Here is an 18438-nt window from a genome sequence, read left to right as displayed (position 1 = left end):
AGGAAGGGGCAGCTGGTCCTATAAGCCAGTCACAGGGCAGTCTGTGAACAAGTGATGTATGATGTTTTACAAAATTGCAGCCCTCAGGGGCAGAAAGAGGCGAAAGGAACAGACGAGGTGTGGTCTGGAAGATGTGCAGGACTTTAGGGCAAGTGGGACCATGGTGGGCAGTAGGGGCAGGGCTTCCCCTGCCATTAGGGTGGTGGCACCTGACCTGCTTATGCAGGGTCAGCGTTGTCCTCATGCTGCTTTTGCCCTCTGCTAAACTCCCTGCAGCATGTCACCTCTGTGCTGTACCCTGGAGCCCCAACTGTGTGCACCACACAAGGTGTAGTCCTGCAAAAGGGAACCATCACTGCCCTTCGCAGGCTGGCAGTGCTACAGGGGATGCAGCTCAAGATATGGGCAGTCTTCATTCGATGTGGGTTTAGGCCTGCCCCATACCATGTCCAGGACTTGACATATGTTTATGTTGAGTTTTGTGAGATTCCTGTAGGCTTGTTCCTTACCCTGTCCAGGCAGCTCTAACCAGTGGCTCTGCCCTCAGGTTTATTGACTGAACCCCTCGTTTGGTGTCATGTGTGGACTCAATGAGGTGCATTTCATCTCCGCTTCTGGAACACTGGTAATAATGCTGACCAGGGCAAGTCCCCGGATAGAGTCCTAAGGAATTCATCTTGTCACCTGTTTCTAGGTTGAACATGATTTTTTTCCCTTCCTGGTAAACTCTTGCTCCTGTATTTTTCATGTAAATCCACCAAAAGCACACTAAGTGTAGTTAGTGTGCTTGTATCTGCTGAAATCTCGCAACACTACAGCCACCAGCACTGTTATTCTGTCATTTACTTTCAAGTTCTTGAACTAGCTTTGTCAGTAGTGTTTACTTCTTCAGAAGGGTTTCTCATTGGAAAATGTTTCATCACATGCAGGACTGCTAAGGTTTTAATTGCTGCTTTGGGAGCTTAGGAGTTTAGATACAGCCTCTTGGTATGGAATCAGAGGAAATGACAGCTCGACAAGCTGGTGCACAAGAGGGAATGTTTCTGGCTGTTAGTGGAAGAAATTTCAGTTTCCTTATTTTTCTCTTGTTTCCTGCATGATCTTAAGAGATGGTGAAAACTGTAATGCAAACATATCAGAGGTCTGTCTTTCTGGTCTGTCCATCAGAGTTCTTCATACATCATTTATTTTCACCAGTTGTTTAAGAGTTTAACATGTTACCAGGGGTGGAAAGATGGCTGAGACATTGTACGCATCAAAGTAATAGGTATTCTGCCAGCATTTAAGCATTTAATCAACTAGGATTAAATTGCACTTTTTTTTTTTCCAATTCTCATGACTTTTCAGTTTTGCTTTTTTAAAATATTTTGGGGGGCAGAAGTATATATTTTGAGACTTCTGAACTTTTTTCTTGATCTGAATGGTGATACTAGAAATACTGTGGTAGTAGTTGTTTCTTCTGTGTTGAAGCACGTTTTGAATTTATGGAATGCATTTAATGGAACATTTTTCATTGAAGTTACTGTTTCTCACTCCAGTCATATGTCTAATTCTACTTTAACGCATTATCAATTATGATACCTTTCTACTGCAGCACATAAATTATATAGCAATCAGTGAAACATGAAAACATTCACTATGACAAGCCTCTATGGGAAATTATACTTGATAGAGTGAGTTTTACCTATTGATTTAACTGTGTTCAGCCTTTCCATAATTTTTATTCTTTTAAAAATATTTCTCAAAAGTTATTGAATACAAAATGATAATATTCACGTGACTAGGAAGGATGAACTGATTAAACACAAAGTACTTGTGATGAAAAAGTTATGTGAATGAGAGAGCTAAAACTAGATCTAGATGTACAGTTCAACTTGATGAGTCACTAAACACTGTTTTCTTTTTACAGATTTCTTTCGGTGCTGATTTGTTTAATATTCAGTGTACTGTCTACTATAGAGCACTATTCTGAATTTGCCACTGGAACCCTTTTCTGGATGGTAAGTGAACGTTTTTGGGAAAGACTCTAGTCAGTTTGACTAAATCTAAGTTGCTTTAGGTGAACAAAGCAGGTAACTGTTAAAAATCCTCATGCAAAGCATGCTACCAGGACATTTAAAATATTACCTGCTTTCATTAAAGGAAGGTCATAGTCTAGTGGGAACAATTATTTTCTAGATCTGTAAACTATGAGGGTACTTGATAGATTAAACAGTTTTTATATACTTGTCATAAGGTATGAAACTGTACCCTGTGGCTCTTACAGTGGACAACTGGTATTCATCAGTCTTATGCAGTGTGGAACAGAAATGTATTTTTAAAACGTATCTTTTCTAAGTCTTATGGTAAAAAATGGCCAAGAACCATGGTCTTCAGAAGTACGTGAATCTTTGGGGTTAAGCGATTTGTGTCAAACTAGTTTGCCAGTATATAGAACAGGAAGGAAGAGCTTCTATCACACTTTTATACATCAGTGATTTGGCTTTGAAGTTGACTGTAGATTCACTTGCTTTAACTGTTGTGGCTGTTAGCAATCCACTGGGATCTCAGGTTCTTCTTGAGCATACATTAAGTTTTGTACTTGGTATTTCTAAAAGCATAACGACATTGTGTTTCGTATATAATATAATTTTCTTTCAATTAGGATCTTAAGTAGTATCTTAAACAACTATTGTTGTTATAGAAAAACCTGCTCACTTGGAGGTATACAGAGGTTTCTTATTGTTTTCACAGTAGTAAATTTTTTTATCACTGGATTGAGTGCCTAATTTATAGATGAGATGTGAACTATGTTACCAGTCCTGAGCTATTAAGTTTCTTAAAAATGTGAAATCACATCCAGCAACCATCTATAACTGTTGCAACATGCATACACTATTTTAAGTGTTAATCTGAAGCAGATAGGAAATAAAAGTACAAATAATTTGCATGAGGACTCTAGACAATATTCCTCCTCAGTTCCCCCCTGCCCCTCTTCACCTGTAGAAAGTTAAGAATGGAGGTGGAGCATCTTTGATAAAAAATTAGTAAATCACTTTTAAACAGTTGCTCACAATATCTATATTTTAGCCACTCAAATCCTCTGATCTCAATGTGTGATAATCTCAGTATTCTTATTGTAATTTCTTTTTGCTAAGTGGTGACTTCTAATGTGATGCATTTTGGTTTTCCATCTGGTTTGAAAATAAAAATCAGTTACTTATTTGTTTTCCTATGGCTTAGACTACATTAGTATATGCAGCTTTTGCATGCAGTTGACTAAACCATCATTAGGATCTCTGAGTTATTTTGGAATTTTGATCAATGCTAATCCTGTAACAAATGTTGCTTGGCCTTTAAGCCATATTCAGTGTCAAAGAAAGTGCAATATTCTGCCAATCATATGTAGTCTTCTGGTACTCACTGAAAGATGTAGAGTGATTATAGGTCAATATAACCACCACCCAAAACAGTAATACTGGCAAGGATTTAATGCTTAGCTGATTTTTTTTTGTGTAGACGGTATGTGCATGTTATTGTTGGACAAAAAATAACTAGATGAAGACAGATTTGTGGCTTACGTAGTGCCCACATAGTATTGCCAGCTATTTTTAAGTGATGTTATCATCTACCAAGTGAATTGTGCATAGTCAGTGGCAGTGCTGGAACAATTTCTTGAGCACCTTGTGTTTCAACCTTACCCTGGAGGATACCTCTCTTATTTTCCTCCCTGCTGTTTCCTTAGCTTTCTTCCTAGAAATGGCCAGCACAGAGGTTAGCTGTTCTGCTGGCTACTGTAGATTCACTTGCTTAGAAAGCATTTGTCTTAAAACTGTGAGTCTTAAAGTTTGCTCTGAAATAAATTCACTTCAATTACAACACTTGAAAGATTGCTTTTAGAGCTAATTAATTTAGTTCTTTTTCATAGAGTTGTGAGGTTTCTTCTTTCTAGTAGCTAAATGATTAGAATTCTGCTTGAAGCACTTCTCCCCACCTTTACCTGAAGGAATTTCAAACTGCATCTCCCATTTTATCCAGGAGAGTTCTCACTCCACAGAAGCCTGGAGATCATTGCTGTCTTTACTCTGTAATAGGTCATTACTCTAATTTACTTCATACCATGGTCAACTGTTCACGTAACCAGAGAGAGTTTCTCTCACCAAAATGTGAAAACACATGCATATGTATTCTACCTTCCATGCCACTCTGCTCTCTTGAAAGTGTTTGAGAACAGTGGAGACTGCCAGTATGGTGAGAAACAAAATTGGGTCAAAACAGCTATTGGATCAAGTTCAAAATGAAATCCATTTGTTTCTCTCCTTGAATTGAAGGAACGTGTAATTCTTGAATAGCCCTGTTAGTGTTTCAGTAGCAAATAAATACTAGTATGTGATGCTTGTGGTATTTTCCCACTTGTGGAAAAACTGCTATTCATTATATTGAGGTAGATTAACAGATGGAAAGGATCAACTGCAAAATTCTAATGTTGAAAGTTGGTAAGGTCTGACAAGAAGGGTGGCATTTGATACTTGTAGACACTTAAATGTTTTTGTATTTTCTTAGAGAGGGTTAGATGATGTGCCAAATACAATTTTGGATAATATATGTCACTGGCATAGATATGGCACATGAGTAACAGATGTAACTGCAGATGTGTCCTAAGCCACTACAGTCTTGTATTTTAAAGACTTAATTTTTTAATGTTCTTAATACAGCTGGGTGGTGTAAGATAATGTCAAGTGTGAAACCTATCATCATTCAGACAAGCTATGTGAATACACCAAAGAGAGAATATCATATCAAGAAGGCCGTTCAAAGCAGTGTTGGTAGTTTGAATGGAAAAAGGAGGCTGAAGAAGCAGTTCCTGGAACGTAAAGTAAAAAAAGCTCCAAACTCTTACTCTCCTCCCTCTGCCCCTCAAGCATATGTTTTCAAGTCTCTGAAAATTCAAGTGAATTCTAGAGGAAAAAAATATGACTCTTTACAACTCAACTTTACTCTCAACAACATGGATTGTTGGATCTTTGGCCCTGCATTTGAATGTTAAACCAATATGTCAGACTATTGAAGATGCTGCATAGCCACAGCTTCTGACACAGGCTGCTTCTGTGCCTCCCCAAATACCATAAATTGCTCTATTTGATGTCCTTGCTTGGGCTTAAAGGAAACTTCTGTTCTTTGCATTTATGAAGAAAAGTCAACATGTAAATCTCCATCTGATCATCATTGTGGTAAAATCAGTTTACTTCTGTGGTGGTAGGACTGGTGAAATTGCTTGTCTTGAACTTGCAAATGCTGTCATTTGAAGGAGGTTTTTGATCTCATAGTACCAAATATTTTGTGTTTTCACTGCCACTCTTGAGAGGGTTTTTGCCAACTCTGTCTGAGATGGAAAAATTAAATTAGATTATCTATATACATACATTGCATAATCTGTGTTAATTCCTGGTAGTTTTTTTTTTTCTCCTATGACTATCTAGCAAGCCAGCAAATGAGAGAAGTGGCATTGGCACAATGAATCATGCTGATAAACACTGACAGAATATATAGTGAAGAACATAATTCCACCTGAATTTTTTATAACTGCAGAGAGAAGCTTAGAGTTTCAAACGGTGTTTAAAATGGATCACAAGATTTCTAGGGAGACCAACAATGTACATGTTATTTCACATTCCACAATGCTTAAATGCACTTGTAGTTGTTTTTTATTCAGAATGCTACACGTGGTGTGGTATGAAAAGGAATCTCTAGTTTCCCTCACTTTCCTTGGTCCTGGTTCTTTAGTGTTGGGAGCTTTTTCACTTGTCTATCCATCAGTTTTTATTTAGTTCTTGTACAATGTCTGGGGAACCAAGCACAATGGAACAGGCCCTATGATGGCCCTATGTGGAACTTGCTCCAGTTTATCAGTCTTGTACTGGTAGGAAAGAAACAGATGAAGTCTTCTAGGTGCAGTCTACTGAGTGCTAAGTAGAGGGAGTAATCACTTCCCTTGTTCTCCTGTTTTTAGCTTTCATCACTTCCTTGCATTTGGAGGAGGTTTTCTTTAAAGACCTGCTAGCTATCCTGAGCTTGTTGACCCTTCAGAACTGTCTTCTGTGGGATCCCACCTATCACTTTCCTGACTAATTGGAAGTTTGCTCTCCTGAAGTGTAGGGTCTGTACTCCCTTCAGGATCTTGAATTACATTATTTGTTTGATGCTACATCCAAGGCATTGCCATTGATTATTATATCCCCAACTAATTTCTGCTTGTATATCTGAACAGCAGATCCAGCTGTGATTCATTCACAGTTGCCCACTTAATACCTGTATCTGAAAGTTACTCCTGAAACACTCCAGAAATCTCTCAGATTGCTTGCATCTCACAGTGTTGCTCTTCGAATAGCTGCTAGCTGAATTAAAATCCTCTATAAGAACCAGGGCATGATCTGGAAACTTTCTTGAGTTGTTTAAAGAAGACTTTGTCTGCCTTCTTATCCTGATCACGTGGTCTGTGACAAACTTCCACCATGACGTCACCTTTAGTGGCCTGTTGTCAGATCCTGATTTGGTGCACTAAGTGCTTAATACCTGACTTCTTGAAGAAGTCTGTCATGCCTCTTTTAAGAAGTCCCCTGTCTGATGTCCCTGGTCTTCCAGCATCTCATACCCTAAATACTGGAGCAGGTACTCTCTCAAGAAATCCTCCATTTTGATCACCAAAACAAATTGGCAGCATACAGAGCCAAAAGAGCAGTGTGAGGGGTGACTACAGGCAGGTCTGTAACAGGGACTGCTGAAAAGAGAGAACTTATTATATTGTATACTAAAAACAAGTTTCTAAAATAATCCTGCCCAGGGTGGTGTTTATGAACTTGAAATACAGCCTCACAAATTATCATGCCATGCCTGAGTACCAGAGGGTGGGTAACCAGGGTCTATGGTATGTTTTAAGAGTAACGATTTGAGGGTAGGGGAGGGAATGTGGCTTTCTTGCCTTTTTGTGGACCACATGGTAAAGCCTGTTCCCGACAGGCATGTGAGCATCAGAATTTTGTAACTGTTTTAAAATCCCTTTTAAAAATGGATTAATACTTTCTGGCAAAAACAAGGAAGAAAAAAAAAATCTGTTAATAGCTGTCTTTTTTTCCTACTTAATTGCTCTTTAGATGCTTTTGGCACTTACGGAGATATTTGTCAGGGTCCACTTTTTAATAGCTTCTTCCAAATACAAGTCAAGAACAGCGATTATGGAATTCCCTACAGTCAATACTTAGTCTTTAGTCAGCGCTGTTCACTTTCTGTCTTTGACAGAATTGACTCCTAATTATGACTTGTGTTTATCTGCTACCTTCCCAGTGGTTTTTGTAAGTGCTCCTTAAATACCATGTGACTGAATGCAGAATGTGTTTGTGATTCCTGCCTGATTTGCAGAGCTCTGTCCCCATGCACTTTTCTGACAGAAACCTAGCTCTTAAAGAGTGTTCATCTTGAAGAAGGCAAAACTGGGCAGCTGTCTTTTTGTTCCATCATCCTTACATGTTGGTTTTTCATTCTTTTTTTAACATCAAATCTTTCAAGATGCATATTCTGAGAAAGTAAGAGAACAGGCATAGTATTATTTCTTTTTAATTGGAAGCCCTACCTGCTTGAAGTAATTTCATACTTCAGTTCTTCACTGATATATTTACAGATGGTTTGGTAATAAATAATTAAAAGAAAAAGTTAGTCTTTAAATACTAGAGTTGGCTTGAATCTACTTGTTCTTAAAAAAAAATGCACTTTTATCATTACCTTGGATTCCTGTCATGGGTCAGCTCAGTTTCCATTGACCATATTTCCCAGAGTTCTAACCATTTTATTTCTTTTTGTTTTCACTTGTTGCAATTTCCCCTGTGAGTTCAAAAAAATTGATCAAATCAGTGCTGATTGCTTATGATGTCTTTCATTACAAAAATTCTGCTTGCTTAACTGTTCTTTTTGACTTTTAATATTTGTAAATAGTGTGTAATTCTTCCTTTTAGTCCTTGTTCTAAGAATGATCTTCTAAAATGTTATTTACTGTAGTGTCTGAAGTTATGTTTCTTCTTCAGCCACTTTCTCCTTTGGGAGGTTATCAAACCTATGTGGACATGTCTGCTTCCTGATGTATAAAGCTTTCTTTCAGGTGTGTGTGCATATTATACAAAAAAATTATGTATTTTCACCAGTTAGTATTGTTGGGTATTTATTCAAAGCAAAGAATGTCTTGAGCTATTCTCAAAGATTTGTTGATGTATTAGCACAGACTTTTTGCATGACCATAGGCAAACCTGAGTCCAACGTCACAGTAGCTAAGTGACTGAGATTACAAATAAAAAAAGTGTTTAGGAGTATTTTTACTTACAGTTCCCATGGAAATTATTGTGGGTTTTTTTTTTTTTTAAAGTTTACGGTTTATGCCAGAAAAGGAAAAAATACTGTGTTTTCAGCAAACCCTGCATGTGCTTATGCCCATTTATTTTTTCAGGCTTCCTTCACTGTGTCACTTTTAGGTAACATTATACCCTTCCACTTTGTCCCAAATTTTAATTCCCTAATATATGCAGCTATAATTTTATCTTACTCTTAAGATGATTCTATTGAGAAATTATTTTTAAAAAGTTGCCAAAGCTTCTTGAATAGGCTTTTGCCTGTACACCAGGAGACTATAATGTTTTCTTAATGACCTAGTAGTTTGTGTGTCAGTTTTGATTTGTAAATGGCATCTAGATCTTTAAGGATATAGCATTAAAAAATAAACTATAAAGTGGGCCAGATGTTATTCCTCCTTTGAGGATTAATCTGATTGAGTGTTTTCATGGTTAGAGGTCATATATTTTTCTACCAGGAGAGGTCACCATGGTAGTTTACAAAAGACAGATTTTTATTTTTATTGTAAAAGACCCTGCAAAAAGAGTTTCTTAGCTCGTGGGAGTAATTTCACTAATTGTGCTGTTCTAAAAACGGGAACAAAACGTTATTTTTATCATGTACATGATGTTTTTCCACACTATAAGTAACAGAACACAATAAATCACCAATTTGTATAATGACAGTGTGGTAGGTGAAAGGGAAATTTTTCATAACTTTTTAATATCTTGATGCTAATTACTTTTTAAATTTAAGAATACCAAGAGTGTTCTTGACTTTGAGAAAATAGAATGTTTTTGCTATAAATCATAATGATTCAACTTTGTTAATTTAATTTCTACTTGCATGCCATGATGTATCTAATGTTGTGGTCATTGTAATTGGAATGAAGGAGGGATAGAAAAAATTGTTTATCTTAATGCGCTTTCCAATTCAGAGCACATAATCTGAATGTGAAATCACTGTAACATTATTCAGGCTAAGTGGTAATGGCAAAACTGTGTAGGAATTGATAGACTGGATTACACCAAAAGCTTAGTTATTTCGGTGTTGTATCTCTGATAGCGGTCTGTTTTCAATGCAAAAGAGGAAAACTTTCTTACAAAACTATTTGCTGTTAAAACAGGTAAAGTGTTTCCGAGTCTTTTCTTTTGCTTTCGGCAGGGGTCACTAGATTCTAGTCATATTCTCCTGATGAGTGGTTTCCTACCGTAGTTTTCTCTTATGGGATAAAGACTTTAAAGGGCATATGCTGTCCTAGAAGCTTTCTGCAGCAGAGCCACAAACAAGGTGGATAGTCTTACTGCTTCAGCCGGGATCACCTTCCCTGTTTCAGCAGGGCTGGATCCGGGATTCCAGTGGTTTTTCTAGATGCGCTCAGCTCCTGTGGTACCTCTTCCTTTGGGAGACAGACTTTACGCATCCGTTTTCCTCTGACGTGTTTCTTTGCTGGAAAAAGCAACAGCGTATCTTCCAAACACATTAACAGCTGTAGTTCATAGCGGTACAGCACTAAGAGGGTGCACAACACTCCTAAAGACTCTGTTTCCAGGGTTCTTGTTGCCTCTATCGTAGGCCCTCACTGCCCTCTTACGTTACTTGTTCGCTAGCAATCCTGGTGTAGTGACTACATTTAGCACGTAGCTTTTATTAACATTCCTCTGTTTGCAAATTCTGTTGGAGAAAAGGCAGAGATGTGAGATTAGGAATTCCCACATTAGCCGCTGCTTTTCAGGAAAGAGGCTTATTCTGTGGCTGTATTTAGGAGTCAAGGTTTAAGGGGAGGATCTCATGAAAGGGTTCTAGGCTGCAGATAGGTCGCATTGTGCTGTGTCTTTCCTGAAGTCACTACTCAGTTTTGGCTTTATGTAATGATTCCTTCTGCATCATAAACCATGAACACATCCTTCTGCTGTGTATATAGGCTAGGGGTCTCGGAGAGTACCACATGGTAGTTGGCTCACTTAAGCCAGCTAAGGCATGTGTGTATGTAACTGCTCTGTTTCGGAACTGGATGTTCAGAAAAGACTCAGGATGGCTTTTCTTTTCTGAAAGTAGTGAGTTGATTACACCATTTTCAAAGTGTGTGTTTTTAAAAGAGGATGCACTCTTCCTGTCTACCATGGAGGAGCTCTCCCGTTCCTTTATTTTTGCTTCTGCTTTTGTCCCTTCTCCCATTTAAACTGTGTAGTCACGTCATAAAATTCTGTGTCATCTTTAATCTGCTAGCAGAGTAGAAATAAGGCTGCATGGTATGTAAGCTTAATTTAGTCTTCTCTATGATTTATAGTGAAGTGTGGGTATTCTGACAGGTTTGCAGGCATTTCCTTGATCACATCAAAGCAATTGGTGTTAGAAAGTAAAAATGGTGGATTTTTTACCCATTTCCTGCTTTTGTGCCAATTTATAATTCTAAATCTGTTCTTTGCCACATGGCATTACATTTAGGGCCTTCTCCAGGTCGGTTTAGTAAATTTATATGTAGTTAGTCTAATACATGAAGTTCATGGGCACTTCTGCTGGATTCACCAGATCATTTCTTACAGATGATATTGGGTTTCTTACAGGTTGTTGCATGTAGAGTGGGTCCCATAATATTTACTGGCATTTTGTGATATTTGTGTAGTGTATATTGCCTGTGTAACAGTAGGTGTTAATGAGGTGTCCAATCCCTTAAAGGAACTGACAAGTAAACTACTTCAGTGGAAAAATACACTATTTCTTTTATGCTATGGAAGAGTCAAACTATGTTAGTGTAGCATACATCTGAATAAAAATAACCACATGACTCAAAAGTTTTTGCTCTGTTCTTTTATTCCTTCTAAACAAGTGAGAGAGAAAACAAGATGGAGAATCTGTATTTCCTTCTGAGCTTCTTGTTGGTCTGTAGATGAAAAAATAGGTCAGGAATATTATATTATTACAATATAAAACATTGTTAAAATAGATATGGAATATTCTTTCATACATTAATAAATATTGGGGAAAAATTTGAGTCCACAGGTCTTTCAACACATTCCATAAGCTTAAATAGTCTGCTAAGTAATCTTGCTAAGCTGCCATAGTCTTTCTGTAATCAAATGTAGCTATCAAGCTTCTTGATGTGAATTATGATACAATTATTCTTGTGGCCTTGTGGGTTGCCCTAATGCAGGATAGAACATGTGTTGCATGATTGCTGTGTGTTTTTCAACCATCTAAAATAGACATCATTGTGTAGTATGTCTGACATGAATTAACAAAAGGCCAACTCATCATGCCCTTAGTCAAATTTTACGCATTTCTTACTGTAGTTCTGTATGGTTTTCTGTGCAAAGTGGTTTCAGAATGTGGCCCAACAGACTAGAGAAGCATTTCTTACTTTGGAGTGAGAGGATGGTGGAGAAGTACATACACGATTTTCCCAATTACTCTACTCAAAATTTTGGGTCCCTTCGAAATCAAAAGGTTAAGAAACATGGATATGATGATTTACAGTTCCAAAATGGATGTTCACATTGGATAGATTCCACTCCAGGAGCAAAGTGAAACCCTTTCACTCCTACCAGAGGTGGTCCCTTGAGGTCAGGCTTTAAGACATGCCGTTGGGGAACTGGAAGGCTCCTGTGGGGTACTGGTGGATCAATAGAAAAATGAAGAACTTCAAGCACTAACTAACTTCTTGAATCTTCTTGATTCACTAGTTGATTGTGTTTGCCTTAGCAGTATATTTCTGAATTAATCAATTCTAGAGAAAAGTCCTGCTCAAAAATAATTGAGACTGTAATTAATTTTCTTCGTAGAAAAATTGTTGCCTGCCTAAATAGAACTAAAAAGTAAATCTTCCTCTCTGACTCACCCAACTCACTTGAATAGCAGTTGTCACAGGCAATGTGACTAGAGCACCATGTGCTTTGCTCATTAGCGTACAACTTAATTCTGTACAGGAAATAGCAAATGTCAGTAAACTGAAAGATAAAGATACTTCTGGTATGAAGCCAGCAAATTAAGTATATTTATCAGACATGCATGGAAACATTTTTTAAGACGTGTTAAACAAATCCATTTGTATCCAAACGACAGACTTTTAAACATTAAGTGCATTGGTTTCATCTAAGAGGTGTAAGTCTGAATAGGCTAATGATACTATAGGACACTTAGCAGCATTTGGCACCTTTTCTTCCGTATATGGGATATTATATTTTCACATACGATGTCTGTGACTCTTATAAGAGCAAGCATGATGGTAGAAATAAGTATTTTCAGTATCAGTAGGTTTTCATAGCATTTGAGTAACTATTAAGCTAAACAGGTCACTAAATTGACATTTTCAACCCTAAGGACTGGAAAACCTTGAAGACAGGTTATCAGATTAAATTTTGGACATAGGTACACGTGTGCAAACATTTGGACTATTAAACCTTTATGCCTGCTTCTGAGGCTTCATTGTTTTGAGCTGCCATTCCTTGATTGAATCTTCGTGAGCACACACTATTCATTTAGCCATCCCACTTCCTCCTTTTACCCGAGCACCTAAATATTCCAATAAAAAAAGTGAAGAGAGCCTTGTGTGTGCTCTCCACCTAAAACACAGCTGCAGCTGAGAAAATACTTGTCTTTTTCATGTGTGCACTTTAATCACTCCAGCTGAACTCCTTCCCTTCTCCTGCTTCCCCCGTGCAGTTATCCATAACCGTACTGGAACATATTGTAAATTCCAGGCTATATATTTCATTTACACATGCTCCTGTGTAAAATGTTGATTTTCTGTGTTAATGAGAGCATTTTTCTGTTTGGTCATCAATGACATTCTTGGGCAAAAGTTGATGGCTTTTCCACAAGAGCTTCTTATTTGGCTGATTGAATTAGATACGGGTGGAAATTATTTGCATACCTATTTCCCTTTAAGATTTCTTTTTTAATTTTTAAGAATAAAATTAATAAACTGGAGTTAATACTAAGAATAACATAAACATGATTATGTATTATTTTATGGTTTAGTTTGTGGGGGAGAAAAAAAGATGCAGTGGTCTAAAGAATGGACTAAAGAAAAAGAAAGAAATACAAAGATGAAATGAGTTTAAGGGCTTCTATCTGACTTCTATCTGACTATTATGGGTGTGTGTTTTGGGTTTATTTCACAGACAACAGGAATAAGAATAATGGAACACTGCTACTGACTTTAGCAGAGATGCTAGCTAGTACAAGTCCAGTTTGAAATCTGTAATTATATGTCAGCTCTTTACTCTGGATAGGGAGTTACTGCATGTTAAATGCTTTCCCTAGTGTTACTGTGGCAGTTTGAATTGCCAAGAGTATCCTTTACCACTAACAAAACGGGAAGAGACTAACGTGTGAGTGTGAAGAATCTGGTCCGTACTGTTGTTACCTTAGTCTGCGCTCCACTTCCTGGAAGATCATTCGAGTGGCAGTGCTGCCTAAAGACCCTCTCCACTGGTACGTTTGTCAATGCAGTGTGCCCCTGGAGCAGTTTCGGTGCCCCAGATAAAGGATGATGCCCTGTGTTTTTCCACACCTGCCTTGTGATCCTTCAATGGGTCATGGCAAATGTCCTGACAGTCTATGGCGGGTGTCCTGTTCAAAGGATATGGAGCTTTGCTTTCCCTTTCTTTCCTCATGGCAGTTTAGAGAAGGGTTGCTGAGGAAAATGGAAGGCTCATGCTCAAAGCTGACTGCTAGATAGAGTAGCCAAGAGTATTTATTAGCTCTATTTTGATCAAGCTTCATGTGGCTCTCTTTTTTTTTTAGGTAATAGTTTGTCCCTACGTGTTATTTTTGGTTTTGATTTCATTAGAGGAATTCATCCCTGGCTTTCTGTTCATGCCAAATGGCTTTCCAGGTTTATGAAGTCTGCTGAGAATCCTCCTTCATGTATTTCTTCCTTCACCACTTGCAGGAGAAGGGGAAAAATACTGTTGGGAGCCTAAATAAAGTAGTTGTGTGGGATCCTTGTGACTGTAATACCATTTTGAAAGCAAGGGTTCTGGAAAATTTCAGAAAGCTGGAGAAAGATCTCAGACTGACATACAGATGGATGCCAATCAGGAGCATATTTGGCATACTATTTAATTTGCAGATTTTCCTTGCAGATTTTTTTCTGGTTCACTTTTTGTCCACAACTCCTCACCTTCTTTTGTTGATATTTTGGTGAGAGCAAGTATTTTTTCTGACTTTCAAGAAAATTGCTGGTTTTTTTTTCTTTACCAGAAGGTAAATGTAAGGCAATAAATTTAAGGTTCTGAAAAGTTTTTATGTGTATAGGAGGGATAGGAGGCAGGTTAGGCCTTTTTTTGAAGGTGAATTTAGTGAGGTGAAGCTTGATCAGCCTTGACAGCCCTGGAAATGGATGTCGTCTATCTTTCATTAGAATTATACACAACAACAGTGTAAGTTTCATAGTCTTTTTTTTTTTTTTTTTTGGAGGCACCACATCTAAAGCTGTGATGTTTGTCCAGTTTCCATGCTCTTTTGGTCTTTGGCCTGTCTGAGGCTGCCAACAAATGTGTTAATTGCTGTGGTTTTGGTAATGCGGACACCTGTCCAGGACAAAATGAACTGAGATCAGTAATTAATTTCAAATTTATTGAAGATGTATTGAAGATGTAGGTTCCTCCTTCTTCCTCTTTCCTGTCAACAATTTATTTTTCCTTTCCATAGACTATGCAACCTTCGGCAGGGTTTCCCAGATGTAACCAAGATCAATTCTTGTTGGTAGCTGAAATAAGATCATAGGTTCTGGAATTTGCCTTAGGAATAGAATACCCTCAGGCCAGATACAGTTTTTAATTTCAGCTTTCAAAAGTACCCTCAGAGGATCATCAAGGAATAGCCTAAGTCTAAGAAGTTCTTGCTTCCTCAGCACTTACCTGCTTGTCTCCTTCCTACACAGTTTTTTACCTAACTGCCCCAGTGATTTTAATATGCGGTTCCTGTAGAAATGATTCTTCCACTGACATCAGTGTTGCCTGTTAGGACCGACATAGAATAAACTGCCACTGAATGGCAGAAGCATGCTTTTGAGGCAGTTGGATGGCACGTTTAAATTGCTATGGATATCTTCCCTTGTCAAAGGGTAAATTACCAACATTGTCAACAAAACCACATAAGCTGTGATTTCTAATTGTGTTTCTTCCTCTAAAACTGTAAACACATGTATATCTGAAGTGGAGCTCAGTGGAGCTCAGCCATTTTAGTCTGTAGATGAGAATGTAGAACTGTTTGCTTCTGAAGTGCTCTTTCAGTTCAAGCTTTGGTACTAGCTTTCTGCCTAATTAGAGAAAGGGGAGCTCATGACTGCAAAACTTCAGTGCCATTCCTGCAGTAGGTCTGGTAGGTCCTTATAGACAGCGTTCTGCTTCCTTTGGTGGAAATAAGAGATCCTTAATGAGAGACTTGAAAACAAATGCTACCGAGTGATGACACCAGGAAACTGCAAAAAACGTAGACAATTTAATAACTGGGGGAGCATTTTGCAGGATCCCTGAAATGCAAGAGTTGTTTTCCTTTGAAGATTGTTCTTGAATTGTGCTTTGACTATTACGCTTGAATAAATGTTTGCATTTAGATTTCAGACAGAGCACAAACTTAAAAGTATTACTTGTAGAAGCTCTAGATAATAGATTAATTAAAAAAAATTAAACTTGTGGAGCTAATTTGCTGCATATTTTCTTATGCTTCTGCCTTGAAACTCTGCTGTAAACTTTTTTAGCTTTCTACTAATCCTTGTTTTTAGTCAGGCTGAAAGTGCAATGAAAACAGAGGAAGACTGTGCATATTTTCTTGGTTCTCATTCCAGACAAAACAAGGAGGTAGAAGTGAATACAGAAATGTTAACCTAACTTTGTCAAAAATCAAAATTGATGTGAAGTTTTGCATATTAGTGTGGAGTTTTTCTTCTCTGTTTTTCAGCTTTGAAATATTTTGGTCTCTTTTCAACCATTCAGAATGTCAGTTTTAAAGACATGCTGGTATTGTTATTCAGTGAAAATTGTGAGTTAAGTGTGTTCACTCTTTGGGTGCTTTAGAATTCCCCAGGTGCAGATTGCAAGCATGTTTAAGTTAAAATACAAATATTTTCCAAAGCTGTAATTTATATAGTAGGTGTTTGGTGACTCTGAGGTACTGGATACAGTTTGGGTTGGAACAAATCCTAGAAGCTGTATTTTAGTTGTGCTAGCATATGGTAATGGCAGAGGAAAACAAGGAAGGAAGGAACAAAGATCTGAACAAATCTGTCTGTGTTGTGATCCTTTACTAATCTGCTTGCTTTAGAAGTATCTCAAAGTATACTGATCCTTGGGTATAGAGGGAAGCAATATTAAAACATAGATCATTCTTTTATTTTATATGCTGTTTATATACTGGTTGCCTCAGTCACTGAGGCAAGCAGCTCTGGTGCCAGCGCGATCCACAGCAGAGCACCCCAGCACAGTGTTCCTGAACCGGGGCAACCTTGGGGGAGCAAAGAGACCTGCCAGGAGCCGAAACCTCAGGGGAGTGTAGAGACCCGCCAGGAGCCTGCAGCTCTCATGACGGCGGCTGACAAGACCTGGCTGGGGCCAAGGCCCCCCACCTATGTGAGATGCCCCTACGGAGCACTAGCCACCCTGGTGGCACAGCAGCTTGCGCAGAAGGACGCTGAAGCTCCGCCAGCTCGACCAGGGACCAACGGTACCCACCTGGCAGGCGGCCTTGTCCTCGCTACGCTCTGCACCCACCGCCGCTGACGCAGCGTCCCAGGCAGAGCTGCGGCGGGAACACGCTGCCACCCAGGCGTCAGGCTGCAGGCTGTGCGCTGCTCCTGTGCCAGGACTGGGTGGCAGCAGTGAGCACACCTGTGGGAGGTGGGTCCAGGCAGAGGAACTTCTCAGCTTAGTGGCAGAGCTCCGGGAGGAGGCAAGTAGGTTGAAGGCTATTAGGGAGTCTGAGAGAGAGACCGTTTACTGGAACTGCACCCCACCTTTCATGGGAAAACCTGTCAGGCAGGCAGGGTACATGATACGGAGGATTCCCTCTCTTCTCTCCACCTGTCTGAACGTGGTGAGCTAAGGGGTAGCGGGGAATGGCGACAAGTTCCTGCCTGGTGCAGCAGGCACATCTCTGTGACTAACCTGCCTTCCCAGGTGCCCTTGCATAATAGGCACAAGGCTCTGCAAGTGAAACCAAACAATGATGAGGATGATGGTTCATCTAGGTTGGAGGTGTTACCAAAGTTAAGTCAGCCTACGCCCTGTGTCAAAACTGCTTCTGTAAAGAAAAAAAGGCATTGTCATAGGAGACCCTGTTCTGAGGGGAACAGAAGGTCAGACTTCTTAGAGAAGTCTGTAGCCTCCCTGGGCCCTGGATTAAAGATGTGAAGAGAAAACTTCCTACCCTGGTGTCCATTGGTATCCATTATTGATTGTTCATGTAGACAGCAATGAAGTTGCAATAAGAAGTCCAAGGGCAATCAAGAACTGACTTCAGGGCCTTGGGATGACTGATTAAGAGATCAGTAGCACGACCACCGCAGTGTTCTCTAGCCTTCCAGTTGTAGGGAACGATGAGGGAAGAAACAGGAAGGCCCAGCAGATCAATACCTGGCTTTGAGTCTGGTGTAACTGGCAGAATTTGGGGTTTTTTTTGAGAAAGGGATAAAACCAGGCTTGCTAGAGATAAGCCTGCATGTGGCACACCAATGTTTGAGGGACAGTGTGCTAACGAGGTCCTTCAGTGTGCTCCACGATGTGCTGAGTACGCTGGAGCACATTTGAAATGTTCCTATACTAATGTGCAGAGCATGAGGAATAAACAAGAGGAGTTAAAAGTTTTGGCCTAGTCACAGAGCTACCATGTTATTGGCATAAGCAAAACCTGGTGGGACTGTGACTAGGGGCCATGATGGATGGTTAGCGGCTCTGCAGGAGGGATAGGCAGGGCAGGCAAGGTGGGGGCATGGTGCTGTATGTAAGGGAAGGGTTGGATTGTATGGTGCTTAACAGTTTGTGATGACACAGTTGAGGGCTGTCGTGGTTTAGCCCCAGCTGGCAGCTAAGCCCCACACAGCCGCTCACTCACTCCCCCACGGTGGGACGGGGGAGAGAATCG

The 18438-nt window shown here is 39.3% G+C and overlaps 1 protein-coding gene across 1 annotated transcript in view; it reads left to right on the top strand.

Moving 5' to 3' along the window:
* Nucleotides 1–1909: 1909 nt before the first annotated feature.
* LOC104621488 (potassium voltage-gated channel subfamily KQT member 1-like) overlaps nucleotides 1910–18438 on the top strand; it is a gene marked incomplete at both ends in the record, with an annotated part of 72868 nt that continues 56339 nt past the window's right edge. Inside the window, one exon of the mRNA XM_010287998.1 lies at nucleotides 1910–2000. Coding sequence (XP_010286300.1) covers nucleotides 1910–2000 — 91 coding nt within the window. The remainder of the gene's footprint in view (nucleotides 2001–18438) is intronic.

Source organism: Phaethon lepturus, unplaced genomic scaffold (genome assembly GCF_000687285.1).
Source record: "Phaethon lepturus isolate BGI_N335 unplaced genomic scaffold, ASM68728v1 scaffold1035, whole genome shotgun sequence".
NCBI classification, from domain to species: Eukaryota; Metazoa; Chordata; class Aves; order Phaethontiformes; family Phaethontidae; genus Phaethon; species Phaethon lepturus.
This window is presented reverse-complemented; position numbering and strand designations above follow the sequence as displayed.